General features: G+C 39.7%; 1 protein-coding gene across 3 annotated transcripts in view; it reads left to right on the top strand.

The window, feature by feature from the left end:
• The first annotated feature begins 444 nt into the window (after positions 1-444).
• The window catches only part of LOC107383918 (tensin-3), a 40910-nt gene continuing 24348 nt past the window's right edge, over positions 445-17006 (top strand). For all 3 annotated transcript variants that reach the window (XM_054740744.2, XM_054740735.2, XM_054740715.2), the window contains exons 1-12: positions 445-645; positions 6343-6504; positions 6685-6735; positions 6858-6980; positions 8596-8660; positions 9792-9875; positions 13973-14088; positions 14419-14479; positions 14628-14703; positions 14781-14910; positions 15099-15164; positions 16840-16941. In XM_054740744.2, coding sequence (XP_054596719.2) covers positions 6355-6504; positions 6685-6735; positions 6858-6980; positions 8596-8660; positions 9792-9875; positions 13973-14088; positions 14419-14479; positions 14628-14703; positions 14781-14910; positions 15099-15164; positions 16840-16941 — 1024 coding nt within the window. In that variant the 5' untranslated portion in view covers positions 445-645; positions 6343-6354. The remainder of the gene's footprint in view (positions 646-6342; positions 6505-6684; positions 6736-6857; positions 6981-8595; positions 8661-9791; positions 9876-13972; positions 14089-14418; positions 14480-14627; positions 14704-14780; positions 14911-15098; positions 15165-16839; positions 16942-17006) is intronic.

Below are 17006 nucleotides of genomic sequence, written 5' to 3'. Positions count from 1 at the left end.
AGAAATAAATATTTTTCCTTTATCAATATAAGATGTTTCTAAAACGTCATTAACTGCTCCATGGTTGCTTTATTTGCTCCTGAAGTTTTTTTGAGGGGTGTGCTGTTTGTGGGGGCTGGCAGGAAGTCCCCATCTGCGTGAGAAGCGAGGGTGTGTGTGTGTGTGTGTGTGTGTGTGTGTGTGTGTGTGTGTGTGTGTGTGTGTGTGTGTGTGTGTGAGAGAGAGAGAGAGAGAGAGAGAGAGAGAGAGAGGAAAGGGAGGGAACATGAGGAACAGCCTCCGCGCCGGAGTGAGGAGGAGGACTACCCCGTGCCAGAACCTGTGGTATGCGTGTGCGCAGCGCGGCGCAGCGGCAGCTCGCACTGGAGGAAATCTACTGAGAAAGACTTGGTGCGCAAGTTCAGGATTTAAAATTCATCACAGATAACCGCTGAAAGAGGCGAAGGGAGCGCCGGTTTGAGGCACAAAGTGGGTCCAGTGGAGCGCCTCAGATCACATTCCAGCAGGAGAAATGCGCCTCTCAGTCCGCACTGAGCCTGTATGACGGGCAGGGGACTCTTTGGACTTTCTCATTCTGTTTCAGCAGCTAGAAGAATCAAGAGTGGAAAAAGAACAAGGAAGACGTGTCTGGGATAACTTTAGAAGGTGAGTCACGTTGGGCGAACAATTTCAGGTAAATCATTAATTTAAATCAGGCTGTTCTTAAAGGAAACGTCTCACTTTTTTCACCTGGAGGAATGTGTAACTTTCTTATTGGCTCCTGATTTGGAAGGTTGCTCATTTATTCTATGAGCAAAACAGGTCACTGCTCTTTGTATTTACTTTGGCCCACACCAGTGGTGGGTGTGTGGGTGTGCGCGCGCAAGCTCTGCTTGTTTTCAATCAGTTCTGTGTGAGGACAGAGAATGTAGTCTTTCAAACTAACCAAGAACTGATCGTGTGTGTGTGTGTGTGTGTGTGTGTGTGTGTGTGTGTGTGTGTGTGTGTGTGTGTGTGTGTGTGCTTACTTTGGATAAGTGTTACTGAAGGCCTTTACAGTGAACTCCATGCAGCATGACTGGATCTTGTATTCTTTTTTTTTTTAACTTTTAAAGGCCCTCCTTGGAGAATTGTGTCTTTGTAGAAGCTATAATTTGGGTTTTCTTGGTGTTCTGGTGTTTTGGTGGACGATAACTTTTTATAATATGAAACACATAACCATGCTCGTGAATGACTTGCATCCAAAAATAAAAAAAGATTAAAACCTAAAATAAATGTTGGCCACACAAGGACCTTTGTTTTTTTTTCTCCCAGTCAGAAAATAATAGTCACAAAACACTATTTATTGTTACTCTTTTTTTTTTTTGGTTTGAGCTACAGCTGCTTTGCGGTATTTGTACCCTCGAGGCTTTCGCTTCTCTCAGGCAGCCATTGTTGATGACTTGTACAAGTGTGCTTACATCAGTGCAGACCCAGTCTTCCTCACCTGCATATCAGACACACACCTGCATCCACACCCTCCTGCACACCTTTCCTTTCAACCGACATAAACCACGCGGGCTGTTCTGAGCCGTTTTGCAGGCTGAATGCTTTCAAGATTTCCTCTAATTACAGACCACGAAAAACAAGAGAAACTTTTTTTTAAACTGACAATTATAGTTTTTTTGTTGCTGGTTCTTTCTGAGTCACACGAACAAATTCTTTCTCCTCGGAACAAAATAAACATGTCAGTATTTTCCTTAAGGATCCCAAGCAATAGTTGCAAATGGCGGAGGGTTGGGGTTGTGTACTGTAAACATAACACTGTGTTTGCAGCAAAGGACAGAGGACGGAGGCATTTCACTTTGTCGCAGCACTGCTGCCTTTTGGGTGACATGTGTAAGTCATTAAAGGAGCAGAGATCTAGACGAGGAAGGAGAATGAAAGCAGTTACAGGGCATGGACAGCAAGAAAGAGGGGAAAAGAGAACGGCAGAGCACAAGTAGGAACATAATCCATTTTGGAACGCATTCCACTATGACCTTGGGATAGAAAATGGTAATTAGGGAGCACTTTGGAAGCTTTCAGACTCCACAAATCTGGACAGAGTTGGTACGGTCATTTTTAGTCAAAAGATCTCATGAAAATGTGAGACAAAAATGCACTAGAGTAGAGTTTCAGTGTTGGGTAATAAACCAGCTAAAAATACCCCACACCCACTTTTCCGTCTTGTTTTCTTTTTCCCCAATAGCTCTCGTGGCTTGTTTATTTCAGCTCCTCAAGCGTGAATGGGTGTCAAAGCCGCAGCATAAACATACAGAGCCCCTGACAGGAAAAAGGCCAGAACAAACTGTGGCCTTGTCCCTCTCTGTGCTTTAAAATCAGCTCATCGTGTCGCTGTGGACATAATGAAACGCACAGCCCTGCTGAAACAGGTTTGGAATGGATAAAACAGATTTCCTGTTTACTAGATGGCTGTTAGATGTGAATGAAAACTGCAAAAATATTTTATTAGAATGAAAAAAATATTTAGGAATACAACTTGTAACCTGATGCTTTATGGCGTTTGCAGCACATAAAGTGTAACTCGGATTCACAAACAACTCAGATCATTTTTCTGTCCAGACTCCCCCAAAAAGAAAGGACTGACCTCCTTTTTCTAAACCTGCAAAGCAGATGCATCGTCTGCTTGCAGAGAAGTACCACCCAGCTGTGACTGAACCTGTGCTACAACAGAAAAAAAGAGGCTTTAAGATCATGTTGGGACACGGATGGATGGGAGTCGTTGCCCCATTCATAAAAGCGACCCACTAGATGTTTGTTTTTTAGTGTTGTAAGGGGTTGGACAACTTTCATTAATTCCATGTGCATGGAGGCACCTTATTTATCTATTTTTCCGTTGTTTTATCCTCTCATCTCATGTGATCTTTTACAGATTTGCTAAAATTTCAGTTTCCAGATTGTCTGATTGACGACAACGATGAGCTAACACCCTTAATGTCCCACCTCAGATTTCAGAACCTCCTCAAGCTTCACCTGCTTGCACCTGGTTAGAGATTCCTTGTGTCTAAAGGGAACATTTTTCTCTCCATCACCATCCCATTTGGAATGTTTGATTCAATTAAATTCTTTATGCTATTCAGCGTATCTGAAAGAAAGGCATTTGCAAGAAGTTCCAGGGAATGGTCATGCCTGTGTAAACGTGGCCGACAGCACCGACACAGCTCAGTCAAGCACTTACCTGCAGGGGCTGAAGCTGGTGGGGAGGCAGACACACCCTAATCCCCCCAACATCCTGACCTTAGCAAACCTGTTGGAGCTTGCTCCCCACAGTACCCAGCAACCTCTGCATGTACTCGACACCTCTGCCAGCCTCGCGCTCGCTACCATGGGTGGGCTCTGCATTTGAGAATGTTGCCGCTGCTTACTCTGTCTTTGTGAGCTAATGCCGTGTCTCAGAACCACGCAGGAACAAAAGCAGTCAGTGCTAATTAAATACCAATTATTTCAAGTGCGTGCTGGGGCAGGTTGGTGATGTTGAGTGGGAGAAATGGGAGGGTGCGGTAGAAAAGATGAGTTTGATGACTGCAGGGCTGAATATGAATGACATGTAAAATGTATGTGTATTACCGGTACTGTTCTTATTATCAGGACCCTTTTGCTGGAATTATGCTAGGGACTGGGACAAACCCTCCTCTTAATGTAGACCTCAGTTGACTGTTGTTAACGCAAGTACATGAAAGAAAGGAACTTGTGCTTACAGATACAAAACAGTGCATTCCTAGTATGCTTCATAGGGGTTTGGGCGACTACCATACCCAAACTTCTAGATACATTATATTAGTGTACATGTCTTTTGAAGTGAGTCACTGTTGGCTTCCTAATATTTCATCTATGTAGAACAGTGGTTCCACAGTTTAATTGTCTTTGACTTCATATATTAATGGTTAAACTTACAAACAAACACTGTAAAAAAGCCAAATAAACAAGAGTATCATAAAAATACATGCAGGGTAGCAGAAGATTTTAACACACTCAAAAATGAGATAAATATACTCAGAGTCGCATGAGCTGGCTTTGCATTACAAAGTTGTGTATTTTTTTATAAGATATTTCTAAAAGCTTCTCTGGAAATTCTGAATCTATTCTTTACTTTGGATTTGAAGATATCTGATCAGAAAATGTTTTTAAAAAATGAGGAAATGTTTTTAACAAAGTCCTTCTCTTAAAGTTTTTAGTTAAAAAAAATAAAGACATGAATTCAAATAGAGCTAATTTGTAGTCTAAGGGATGGATTTCAATAATTAAACATAGAGATTGTTTGGTTTACAAAAGTGTGGGTATTTCTTTTCAAATATTTATTTAATTTAAACTGAATCATTACAATCACAGTCTTAAAGCATTAAACAGTCTGATTGAAGTCTGATTCCCAGACTTTTTGATGTGTTTTGTGTTGTCTGAGTCATTTAGCTCTTTTGTAACATCCTGCAAACCTGTGAATGGATTTGAATCTGGAAAGTTTGGCAGCTGTGTGAGAAACTGGAGTAGTTGTGTTATAGTGAAAACGGGCTGCTGTAACGGAACATGCTCCTTCATCTATAGTTAAAGGTCATCTTTACTCATATGTTTAATACATTCGCAGTGGTCTCTAGTAGGTGTAAATTAGTGATGCACCGATATGAAATTTTTGGGCCAATACCGATATCCGATATTGAGATCACTGTTATGGCCGATAACCGATATTTGCCGATACTGATATACTGACATTAATTATTCTAAAATCAGCAGATTTTCTATAGAATAAAAATGATCAAAACTGAATTTACGTTATTATGTACACACAACACATTCATTTACAGTTCTGAGATCATTTGATGCACTGTTCACATGACTAAATAATTGCACATACCCCCCCCCCCCCCCCCCTCTGAAACAGGCAAACAAATGGAGATGAGATGGAAAAAATATTGGTTGTTAATATCGGCCCATTTTTTTTATTGAACCAATACCGATATGTTAAAAAATGACTAACATCAGCCGATACCGATATTGATGCTGATCTATTGTACATCCCTATTATAAATGCCTTGTAAGTCATACTCTGGGAGGAAAAAAAGCTTCAAGGTGCCCATTCTAGGATGGAGAAGTCAGCTGGAGAAGAGAGCGCCAGAACACAGGATGATTTGAAGTCTTATTTTCTGATATTTTAATATCTTCCTTCTGATTGGATAGCAGCAACATAACTCTACCACTGACTCTGTTTGCTCTATGATGTTGATGTTTAATTTCCACAAAAAAACAAAAGCCTGAAGGAGTTCTGCTGTATGGTGGAGTTGCTAATGCTAACAGTTAGCTTCTACTAGTCGAGACATACTCTGCTGTTTCCTGAACGCTAAATAAAAACAGTCTTCCCTATCACGAGTCAAGATGAGTCCATAAATGTTAAGTGACAGTGTGAAGTAGATTTGTCAGGCTTTTCAAATCTGATTAACCGATTATAATCATAAATAATAATTTGAAAAAATATTTTTTCAGGGAAGTTGACCTTTAGTATTGTAGGGGTGGGTTGTATGTGCAACATCACATAAATTCCCATCAAAAGCAAAATAAAAAATAGCAAGCATGCTCAACAGAATGCAGCACTGTGACAAGATACGAGTGCTGCTCGCGTCTCCTAGTTGTCTTAATGTGGTTTTTTTAAATAACCTTTTAAAAATAAAATGTATTGCTGTGAGATTTTCAGTCGGTAGGGATCCAATCCTGCTTTTCGAATCTGAGCAACAACTTGCTTTTCTCCAGCTGACAGACATTGAAGCAGTGCAGCAAAGACCAAGATTAAAAGGGCGTAAAAGATGTGACAGTTGGGGGTGTGGTGAGGCACCAGTAAGGGGGGTGAGGCAGGAAGTTCATGACCATGAGGTCACAGGGACAAGCTGCCACGCAGGGATTTAAAACAACTGGTTTCAGCTGGACCTCGTCTGTTTTCTTTTTCTTTCTTTGTCATCGTTGCTCGACCGGACCATCTGTGCAACCAGATTGTTGGTGCCCGAGCTTTTAACTCTCTTCTTTTTTCACGGCCCAGATAAGTAATACTCATCTTCCATGTTCTAAAACGTCCCTGTTTTGTTTCAGCCAGTACAGTATGTGGGACACATGCTGTTGGCCGTTACTGTGCAAACAAGACGTCCTTTATCTTACAATCTCAAGCTGAAGTCATTCCCTAAAGATATCTGTGGAAAACCTGCAAAGAATGACTAAACCTGAGGACTTTGACCTCCAAATATTGACTTAAGTAAAGTCGCCTGCTCAAAATAGTGATGGTGTAACACAATCGAACCAACCTTATTACTTTTCCTCACGTCTGCTCTGATTTCACTTTAACAGGACCGATCCACGATGGAAGAGGGTTATGAGCTGGACCTCACGTACATCACAGAACGGATCATCGCTGTCTCCTTCCCTCGAGGTTGCTCCGAGGAGATCTACTCCCACAACCTGAAGGACGTCACGCGGATGCTCAAGTCCAAGCATGCTGATAATTACCTGGTCAGTGCTGATTCTCCCTGTCTGGTCCTCAAAATGTGCTGAAGTCAGATGTCAGGGTGCTCTGATGTGAACTGCGATGGGGCTTTCGCCAGATGTTGACATGAAGAGATTGATGTCAGCTTGAGTCTTGAGCAGTAGAGAGCAGAGGGGTCATTTAAAGTCATGTTGTGTTTTCTGTAGACTATTAACCTGTCAGAGAAAAGGCACGATCTCTCCAGAATGAATCCTAAGGTAAGATTATTTTCTTTTTTTTAATTAATTTTCTGAAAATACAAGCAGTATCCCAAATACATTATTTTGTATTTTTAACTGAGTTGTAGAGATTATAACACGTGAATGTTTTTTATCTATAGACACTGGACACAGGGTGGCCAGACATGCACGCTCCTCCTCTCGATAAGATCTGCACCATATGTAAGGCCATGGAGAGCTGGCTCAACGCCGACCCGCTACATGTGGTTGTTATACACTGCAGGGTGAGCATCCATGCTGGGGTGTTGTGTGTGGTTTTGGGGTTACAGATATAATCTCGTTTCATATTTTTATATGAAATTAAATATTCTGCTTTACAATTGTTTTGGCATCTAGGCAACCTCCTTTCACTGTTAATTAAATCTGGAATAAATCTCATATGTTCATATTCATTACATGTTTATGGTCAAAAATAAAAAAAATGTTTTACAGGAGCGATGAGCTAACGGCTAGTCTAAGTGCAACCTGGACCAAGATATGTTGCTCCTGCTGTTAAATAGCTCCAATTTCCAATGTTTTATATTGGTTCAAGTGACGTTTTTTAGTATTTTCACTGCATTTATTTATTATAAAAAAATGTTTTCTTGAGAAATTTAATAACTACAAAAAGTCAACCCCAGGGAAAATTAGAAGGGCTGCATTAGTTGCTGCTAGTGATAATTCCAAATACAAATAATAATTAAACTTTATTTATCTCAAGTGAAACCATTCAGGAAAATTTCTACAACATTTGATAACAAAAACATTTTTTTATTTCTTGACACAATCTTGACTTAAATTGTCAGACACTTGTAGTCTGTAGTAACATCATACATGAAACAATCATAGAGTTGAAGGTAATCTTAATTCACCTCAAAATACTTAAGGTAGCAGAAAAATTGGCCTCCTGGCAGAAACTTTCAGTGAGACCAGACGTAAATTACTCGGTTCATCATGAGTTCAGCTGTTTGGTTTCCTCATTATGAATTACAACAGGGACTTTGAGTCCAATGTTGGACTCCAAAGACTGAATAAAATATCTTCAGTTATGTTATTGCTGATCCTGACAGTGTTAGAAACTCTCCCCGCAGCTTTTAATGTGCATCTTAGATGCGTCAATCTCTTCGCAGGAATATGAAAATATGCCTTTTTCAACTTTTCTAAAGCATTTTTAAAAATTAATAGATTAGAGTAAATAACTCCACTGAAAAAGCATTTTTAAATTATTGTTTCTGATTATAATCGGTCACTCGTGCAGGCTGAACATGAAAATTGTCTCCTACACCTATCTCCTGCATTAGCTTCTGATAGAAAATAGACGGTAAAACTCTAGGATTAGTAAAGCCTGACAGTGTGACATCACACTGTCACTTCACATTCATGGACTCGCCCATCTTGACTTACGATGGGGAAGGCTGTTGTTAGTTTAGGGACCAGAAACAACAGAGAACGTCTCAGCTAGTAGAAGCTAACTGTTAGGATTAGCAACTCCACAGCACGGCAGAACTCCTTCAGGCTTCAGTTATTTGTGGAGATAAAACATCAAGGTTGCAAAGCAGAGTCAGTGGTAGAGTCACGTTAGCCAATCCGAGGCGAGGTGTCCAAATAACAGGAAATAGGAATCCTGCCGTGTTCAGCTCACCTCTTATCCGACACTCTTTTAGTTACTAAAATAAGCGCACCGGAGCTTTTTTTCCCCCAGAGTATCGCTTACAAGGCATTCATTCTTACAAGAGACCACTGCAAATGTACTTAAAATATGAATAAAGGAGACCTTTAAGCTGTTTCATGTCTTTAAAATAGACCAAAACCACCATATGTGCTGAATCTGTGGCGTCTTGTTTTTGTTGGTTTGTTTAGGGTGGAAAGGGTCGGATTGGTGTCGTCATTTCATCCTTTGTGCATTTCACTGATGCATCAGCCAGGTAATCACCACCACCACCACTGTTCTCATGTTACCTCATACCTCATACCTCATTATCATCTTTATATGGGTCTGGGTCATGGGAACAGCAGCATTAATAGAGAGGTCTAGATTGACTTCTCCACCAGAAACCTCCACTAGTTGCTCTGGTGCGACCCCAAGGTGTTCCCAGGCCAGTCTAGAGACGTAATCTTTCCAAATATGATGCAGCTGAGATGAGGAGCCACATCTCCAAATCTGACGGATGGAACAGCAGCTGATAGGCCTTTTCTGGTGAATGAGCAAGAGAGCAAATTTCTTAATATTCCAGTTGATTTGTGTTCCAAGCTTCACTTATGGTCATGAGCTTTGAGGAATGACCAAAACAACCAAATGCTTTTCCAATTTTCTGAAGCCGATTTTTCACAATGAGGCAGCACCTACTCACCGTTCTCAAAGACATGTTGTAGACCTCAAGCTGCGTCTCTACTCAGCCACAGGTGACATATTCACCTCCTTTAATCTCTGAGGGAAGATGATTCAGAAACGAGTTGACCAAAAATGTTCCCTCTTTCAGATCCAAAGGAGAACCTTGGGATTTAGGCATCGATGCATGAATCAACCTCATGTTTGTGACTTCCAGATCCTCCGAGCACAGTGTTAGGTTCAGGAATTCTCAATGCGTTCTTCCCACCAACCATTAAAACATGGATGTTTACACTGCCTGGGGCTCATATTAGCTTTTGATTTAGACTTTCTTTTAATATGTAAAGTACTTGTTTCCAAGTGAGGGGGACCGGCTCAGCAGAGTGAATTTGAAAGAGAGTGCAGAAAGAGGAAGAGATGGGAAAACAAAAAGGCAGATTTCCAGCTCTGGTGAAAAGGCTGCAGCTTCTGTTGGTTTTAGATGTGTCTGAACATCTAAGCTGTGCACACACTCTGTCCCCTCTGTGTTTACTTAAGGCTGGCATTCTCTTCCTCTCTGCTGGAATCGTCTTGCCTCTCTCTATAGTTACTTTCCCTCTTGTCAGTGATGTCTGGATTCACATGTGTGTGTTTGTGTGTGTGGATGTCAATTACAGTTCAGAGTATAATCTCCCTTTGAGTCATAATTACCACAAGTGTTTAGCCCGTCTTTCTGTCTCCCTCAAAGTGCTGATCAGGCGTTGGACCGCTTCGCCATGAGGAAATACTACGACGATAAGGTCTCCGCTTTGATGACGCCGTCACAGAAACGGTGAGAACCAAAACAAAATCACGCCCTTCTATTCAGGAGCGTCTTCAAGTTGCAACCAAATATGTTTCTGACCCGCCCTTTCTGTGGAAAAAAATTCCGTGTTCTGGTCCTGATTGTCTGTTTTTGAGCTGAAGGCCCACCATTGTTAATGAGAATGGGATCTGATGGTGACCCAGTGTAATCCTAAACCTGTATGATTCATCATCACTCACTCTGATGGGTAGAACTGGTTACTCCATGCAGTCTGCCTTCGTGTTTGTAGAAACAGTCAGCGATGACGATGGTTACTGATCCATAGAGGTGCCAGAAAGAGGATTTTAGTGTAACCGGCATCCCCTGCTTTTTTTTCTTGCAGTCTTTCTACAAAAGGCTTGCATTTAGCATAAAGCACAAGATTGATTTCTTTATTCTGCAAAATTGGAACAACAAAGACAAACTGTTGCAACATCAAGAAATCAGCTTTAGGATATTTTTTTTTCATATTCAGCACTTTTTAATTCCACTTCTTTAAATAATCATGTTTTTCCTTTTATGTTTACTTGAATTCAAGTTGAAGTAAAAACAAATATCCAAAGTAAACAACTGGAGGACTTAAACAGCACTCAGTTTGGGGGTGGCAGTAAGTGGAGTGGGTTGTTTGTGTGTCCGCAGTTCTTTCACCTCCATCATCACTGAGGTGCAAATGACTGAATAAGTAAAACCAAGCTGAAGTTAATGGGTGCTGCATCAATACAGTCCATTTAGCGTTTACTTCCTCTTGTTGTCACCACAGTAATGATCTCCACTCTGATTCTGGTAAAAACTTAAAACAAATTCATCTTTGTGCGATCATTGAGATTTCAACATTAGGGATGTGTATTGGTGAAATTCTGGCGATACGATCCATATCACGATACGGGGGGACAAGACGATATACCACGATTTATTGCGATACATTCAGCCAGACCATATTAGTGATTTTTTTTCGGACTGAATTAATTGTAGGAAAATTCAATAAACAGTCCAAACTGATAGGTAACATGTTTAACATGATGTATCTGAACCATAATAGAGGGATTTACATTTCAGTGGTGGAAACAAAACATATTGCACACTGCTGCCAACTAGTGGTCGGTGTTTGAATTGCACCAATCGATAAGAAAATACACAAATGCTTGCATGTAAATTCTTCCAAATGTTCGATACATGGCTTTTGAATATCTATTTAATATTGCTGGCAAAAAATTATGATATATTGTCATGTTGATATTTTCTTACATCCCTATTCAACATATTGTTTCAGGTCTTGTTGACATCCAGCTTGATAATAGGACAATGAAAAAGTTAAACATTTTCTGGTAAATTATTAGATTTTATTTTGAAAGTATTACTTCTAGTTGAGCCGTATATGTGTTGGAAAGAAGACAACGATCCTAAAAGGATTGTAGGAGCACTGAACAATATTGTGTTTGACCATGTGTGTGCCTTGTTTTAGCTGGACGTAAGGAAAGTAAAGTATTAAGAAACTTTTGATCTTCAAATTTTTGAATCAGCATTTTTTTCTAGATAGACTTGACATTTTGAAATTCAAATTTTTTGCACTCATCCTTTACTTTTCAAAAGTGCTTCAAAATGGAACAGATATTGGATCTGATGCCAACAAATAAATAAAAATATGACTTCAATCAAACCCTTAAATTTCCAGGTTTAATGAACACAATGGGGGTTGTCCCATGGGCTGGGATTCTTAAGGGGTTAATAAATAAAAGCATATATAATTTAGTTGTTTCTATACATTAGGTGTGATGGAGTCACACTTTAGGCAAAAATGTGTTTAAAAACTACGTTCAGATTTTTTTTGTTTTGTATAATAAAATATGAGAGAAATACATTTTTAAATGTATACATCTAATACAATATATATGTATGTAATTAATAGTATTTTGTTTAAATTGAGCAAATTTTGGATTAAGAATGAACTGAAAGTATGAAAGAATCATCTCCATTTTTGTATTTTTAAACAATCAACTGCACTATATCAAACACACGATGAGTCTCTAAATGAAAGTCAGTAAATACAGACTACGGGTAGAATGATATATCGGTCGGCTGACGTATTGTGCTGATGTTTAACTTTTTTTATATATATCGGCACTGGCCGCTTTAGTAAAGCCGATATAAGTTGGGCACATCCTCGGGCAGCCCGGTGCTCCTGCAAAATTTTATTTAAATGAATTTTTACATTCACTAATAACATCTGCATAATAAATACTCAAAATTAACTTTATTTAGATGTCTGACTTTAATACTGAGCAGTGCAAAAATAAGATTTCTCTGTTAAATTCAGAGTTCAAAAACTGAGTCAGCTTAGGAAATTTTGTGCATCAACTGATGTCATTAACGACATTTTAGCATGAAAATAAGGTGGAAAATGTCTAGATATAGGCCACGAAAATTGGCTCCAAAAATTGGTAGTACATATCGACCATTGGCTGACCATTGGCTCCTACATATATTGGCAATGGAAAAAACAACATCTGTTGACCTCTAATGCAGACCAAAGTAAGCAATAAAAACCTGACTGATGGAAAGCAGAGACATCCCTGGATAAATAAATCAATGTTTGTGACCAAAGTCAAAGAAATCATATGATGAGAGCAAGGTTTAGATAGAGAAATGGAGAAAAACAGGAAAACAATGAGCTAAACAGAAGCAGTCATGGACTTTATGCGAGGATGAGTCATGAATCTGTGTTTTGTCAAGAGATGACGACAGAACAGTTTGGTTTAAGTCAAGTGAAGTAAAGATTACTGTTCAACATGAGCCCATTTGTATCGTGTGGCAGATGAAGAACCACGGAAGCTGTCATAAATACACACATGAATAAGAGATCTTTTTGAACATTACACTATAAAAAATGAAATGTTGAATTTAAAGGCATACTATGCAACTTTTTCATATTTTTAAAGGTGCATTGTGTAGAAATGAAGTAAAAAGGACATCCTGTGGTAAAATGTGGTTATTGTAACCATTTCTATCAACTCTGGAGCTTTTTACCGGTGCTGCAGTATTAGCTCGCAGGAGACACGGTAACCCCACACTCACTGATGGTAAACAGTAGTTACATCCCTCCTTCCTTTATTTTGATCCGTGCAGCCAGCTGGATATGAAATATTTTTCAGTATAACCTTCCTTCCAAAATGACTGAAACATTAGACTATTTTGAAAAGTTCTCACTGTATAATTCTCACTCTATTCTTACATACTGCACCTTTAAAAAAAATTTCTTGAGCCAGTATGTGCTAAAATGACCCTTTACATGGTTAATGAAAAGCCACTCAGTCCGAGCCTCCCCCTGTGGCCATAATTGTATACTTGCAACTTCAGAGTATCCAGACCTGTCTTTGTTAATCAATAGTAATAGCGCTGGAGTCTGCTTCCAGCATGTTTTAGATCGTGAACACAGCTGATTTGTTTGAATTGCTCCTGTAGAAACTAATGAAGGCTGAGGAGACATTTCAGCAGTTAGATTAAGGTGTTAAAAAGTCTCAGTCTTTACATTTATGCAGCTAGTCAAACCAGTTGATATAACTTGGTTAATTAAATTGAACACTTAATTTCTTAGAGTGTATGTTGAACACTACATCTACATTTGTGGTGAAAACTGTAAACATTGTAGACATGACTATAATGTTCAAAAACAAAACATCAAATATATAATTTCCAGGATTTTCATCCAAACATTTAAATTATTTATATATTTAGTCGTGTAAACATTTAGCATATGTGATACGCAACCCTGCAGCTGTGGAGTAACTGTTGTTGTCTCATAAAAACAATTATGTTTGAACTAATTAGACCTTGAAGCAGTGGCTTATTAGATCAGACCTTAAATGGTATTAAATTAAACATTTAAACCAGATGCCTACAAATGAACACACACCTCTTAAACACATCCATTAAACATCTAATTACTCAGTGAGGAAAAAGTCAGAAAGATTTTTGTTAAGGATTAGTTGTGTAAGTCGTGTAACCTGATCTTCATGTTTTTGTGTGTGTTTAAATATTTGCAACAGTCCTGTTAAATGTTAACGTTTACATGTCCGCCCCCCTGTCAGGTACGTATGGATCCTCAACAGTTTGCTGAGTGGATCCATGAAGATCAATGCCTCTCCTTTGTTCCTGCACTGCGTCATCCTTCACGGGCTACCAAACTTCGACGCCGCCACCAGAGGTTAAACTCACCACAACACACAGCTGCCAGTTTCAATGAATTATAAAAAAGGAGGGTTAAACACAACCGCATCAGAGCTGGAGTCTTACATGAACTTTAACTCTTTTTTTTTTAAACACTCACTTGTACTGTCAGGCAAACGGGGTTGAAATAAGTCATGGGAATTTCTATGAAAATGTGGTAAATTACTGTTTGCGCTCATTTGATTGAATCAACAAAAGTTGACGTCACATCATGGAGTGAAAACCCCATTCTCACATGAGTGAACATCCAGGAAGATGAGTAGTTTTAATCTTTTTCTCCCCTTTTCTCCTTTCTTGTTGTTTCCAGTGTGTCGCCCATACATCAAGGTCTACCAAGGAATGCAGGCCGTGTACTCATCTGGAGTCTAGTGAGTAGCACATGTGGTTCACGTACTTCAAAGGACATTGTAATACTTAAAAGCAGACTTCTGTTTAAATTAGCCTGTTAATTTGGATTCGGAGTCACTGCTGTGTTCGTTTCCTCGCTGCGGCTCACTTTGACTGTATGTGTTTTAGCCACGTCGGTGCAGGCCACAGAGACCGTGTTTGCATCATTCTGGAGCCGGCCCAACTCCTGAAGGGGGACATCATGGTAGGAAATAAATATTCCTAGAACAAAGTGACATCGCACCGAGACTGCAGCGTGTTTTATTTGTGTGTTTTTTCTAGATCAAATGCTATCACAAAAGTGATGTCACTTCGGAGCGTGAGGTGATTTTCCGGCTGCAGTTCCACACAGGAGCGGTGCAGGGTTACAACCTGATGTTTGACAAAGAAGACATGGAGAGTGCTAACAAAGGTACACCTGGAGAAAAAACATATGGATTTCAGAGCAGGCCTCAACTTGCATCTATCAGTGAGCTTCTCTTAGCATCAGTCTGGACTCAGTTTAGGAATTGCCCAGAAATCTTGTTTTCCCAAACATGTTGCATGTACGGGGAGAAAATCCACATTCATGGTGTTCCTGTGTGTGTGCTGCTGTTTCAGATCCCAGATTTCCCAGCTATGGGAAAGTTGAGCTCATCTTCTCTGAGGGACCAGAGAGGATACCAGGTAGATTTTTTTAACTTTTCAAATTTAATACAATTCAATTGTGTTGAGAAGAGGTGGTTGGAAAAGAAGGACTTTGTCCTATTTTCATGTTGGTTTTCGTACTTCCCCCTCTTGCCTCCTGGTGGGAGGCGATGTGGAATGCGGCAGAAGGGAAATGTAGTGTGAAGTGTGTGCTGACAGAGGGGTAAAGAGGCACAGCATGTGCTGCCCCAGAACCCCACAAGAGTCAAACTATGTGGCTCTGTAGGATTTTATTGGGTGTTATATGTGCATCTGTGCACACTGCAGATCCTCTATATTCTGGTAACTTAATAAATGATCTAATTATTATTGAACATTTTGGTCTGTTGAAAATGACGAATTACCATTTCTTTTGCTGAGAGTTTAATGCAAACATTTTATTGAGACTTCACTAAAAACGGGATTTCTTTGGCCATTTAGAAGGGTATTTTTTGTATTAAAATTATTAATAATTACTGTCTAATTCATTGTAGATACCAGGGAGAACAAGTTGTATCAAGCCTTCATGGTACACACAGAAGGGACTGGCACAGATAACCAGATGATGAGAAAATTAGTCACAGCCACCTCTGCCATCTTGAATCTGGTTTTGATTTTTCAAAATAAAACAATTGTTTGCAAATGGTCATGACAAAAGAAAATGGGGATTAATGGCTGTTAGCGGCTGAGTAAGAGGCAGATGTATGATAAGCTGTATGGGTCATAGCTTGTGCACTTTTAAACACCCTCTGGTGACACAATTAAACCCTGGAGAAATGTGTAAATGCCACCTATTAAAAACACCAAAAGTTATCATTTTACTTTTTTTCCCATACGTAGCAAACAATGAACCTTAAATTTCAGTTACACCCCTTGCAGATAGATTACTGATCAGCCTCTGTTTAGTGAAACAGAGTTTACATCCTACATGACTGATAAGCTAAAGGCTAGTACAGTCAAGACCAGAGCTTACCAAAGCTACAAAGGCAAATCAGCAAAACAAGCCAGCTTAAAACTATTTTTAATGCCTCTTAACAATGTTCAAGCATAGTAAACCCTGGAGAAATGTATAAATGCCCCCAATATAGCTATACATATTTTGTGGAGATGAAAAAAAATTGAAGAAAATGAATAAAGTGTTTCTTCCGCATTTGTCTAGAAACCTCAACCACTAAGACGGCTCGGTCCAAAACCAACGATTGGACCATCCAGTTGTCTGTCTCGCCGAACCATAGCACTTCCGCATTTCCCTGGCTCCTCCACTCATTACACACGCTCATATTTAGCAACAGAACACCACAGGTGTGAGAGGTTCACAAAATCATAATATCAGAGAAGGAGAAACAGCTGGCTGCTACCACTTCAACTTTAGGACAAACTACCAGAGTCCAAAAAAGAAAAACGGCATTTGAAGTCACAGACAACAAAAAACGTTTGGACTTAGAAAAGTTTGACTGGTGTTTAGCGCTATCTTGTTTACTCTGGCAACGCGGGCTCCTGTATCAGGGGGCGTGGCCTAGGAATGATAGCTGATAGAAGGTGTGAGAGTTCCATGACCGTGATTGTGTTTCAAAGCCAGCTTGTTTTGCCTATTTACTGTTGCAGCTTTAGGTACTATTGTCACGTTTTCATGGTTTTTATACAGTAACATGATCTATATAAATTTTTTTTCCAGGTGCTGACCTGTGGCAGAATGGCCCTGATGTTGTTGTGGATTACAACACAACAGATCCTCTGACCCGCTGGGACTCGTACCAGAACATCTGCGACGGTGAAGGTACAATTGATGCGCCACATCAGATGCAGCATGACTCATGAAGGCTTTGTTACAACAACGCCGAG

Source organism: Nothobranchius furzeri, chromosome 11 (assembly GCF_043380555.1).
Source record: "Nothobranchius furzeri strain GRZ-AD chromosome 11, NfurGRZ-RIMD1, whole genome shotgun sequence".
Classification (NCBI taxonomy): domain Eukaryota; kingdom Metazoa; phylum Chordata; class Actinopteri; order Cyprinodontiformes; family Nothobranchiidae; genus Nothobranchius; species Nothobranchius furzeri.
This window is presented reverse-complemented; position numbering and strand designations above follow the sequence as displayed.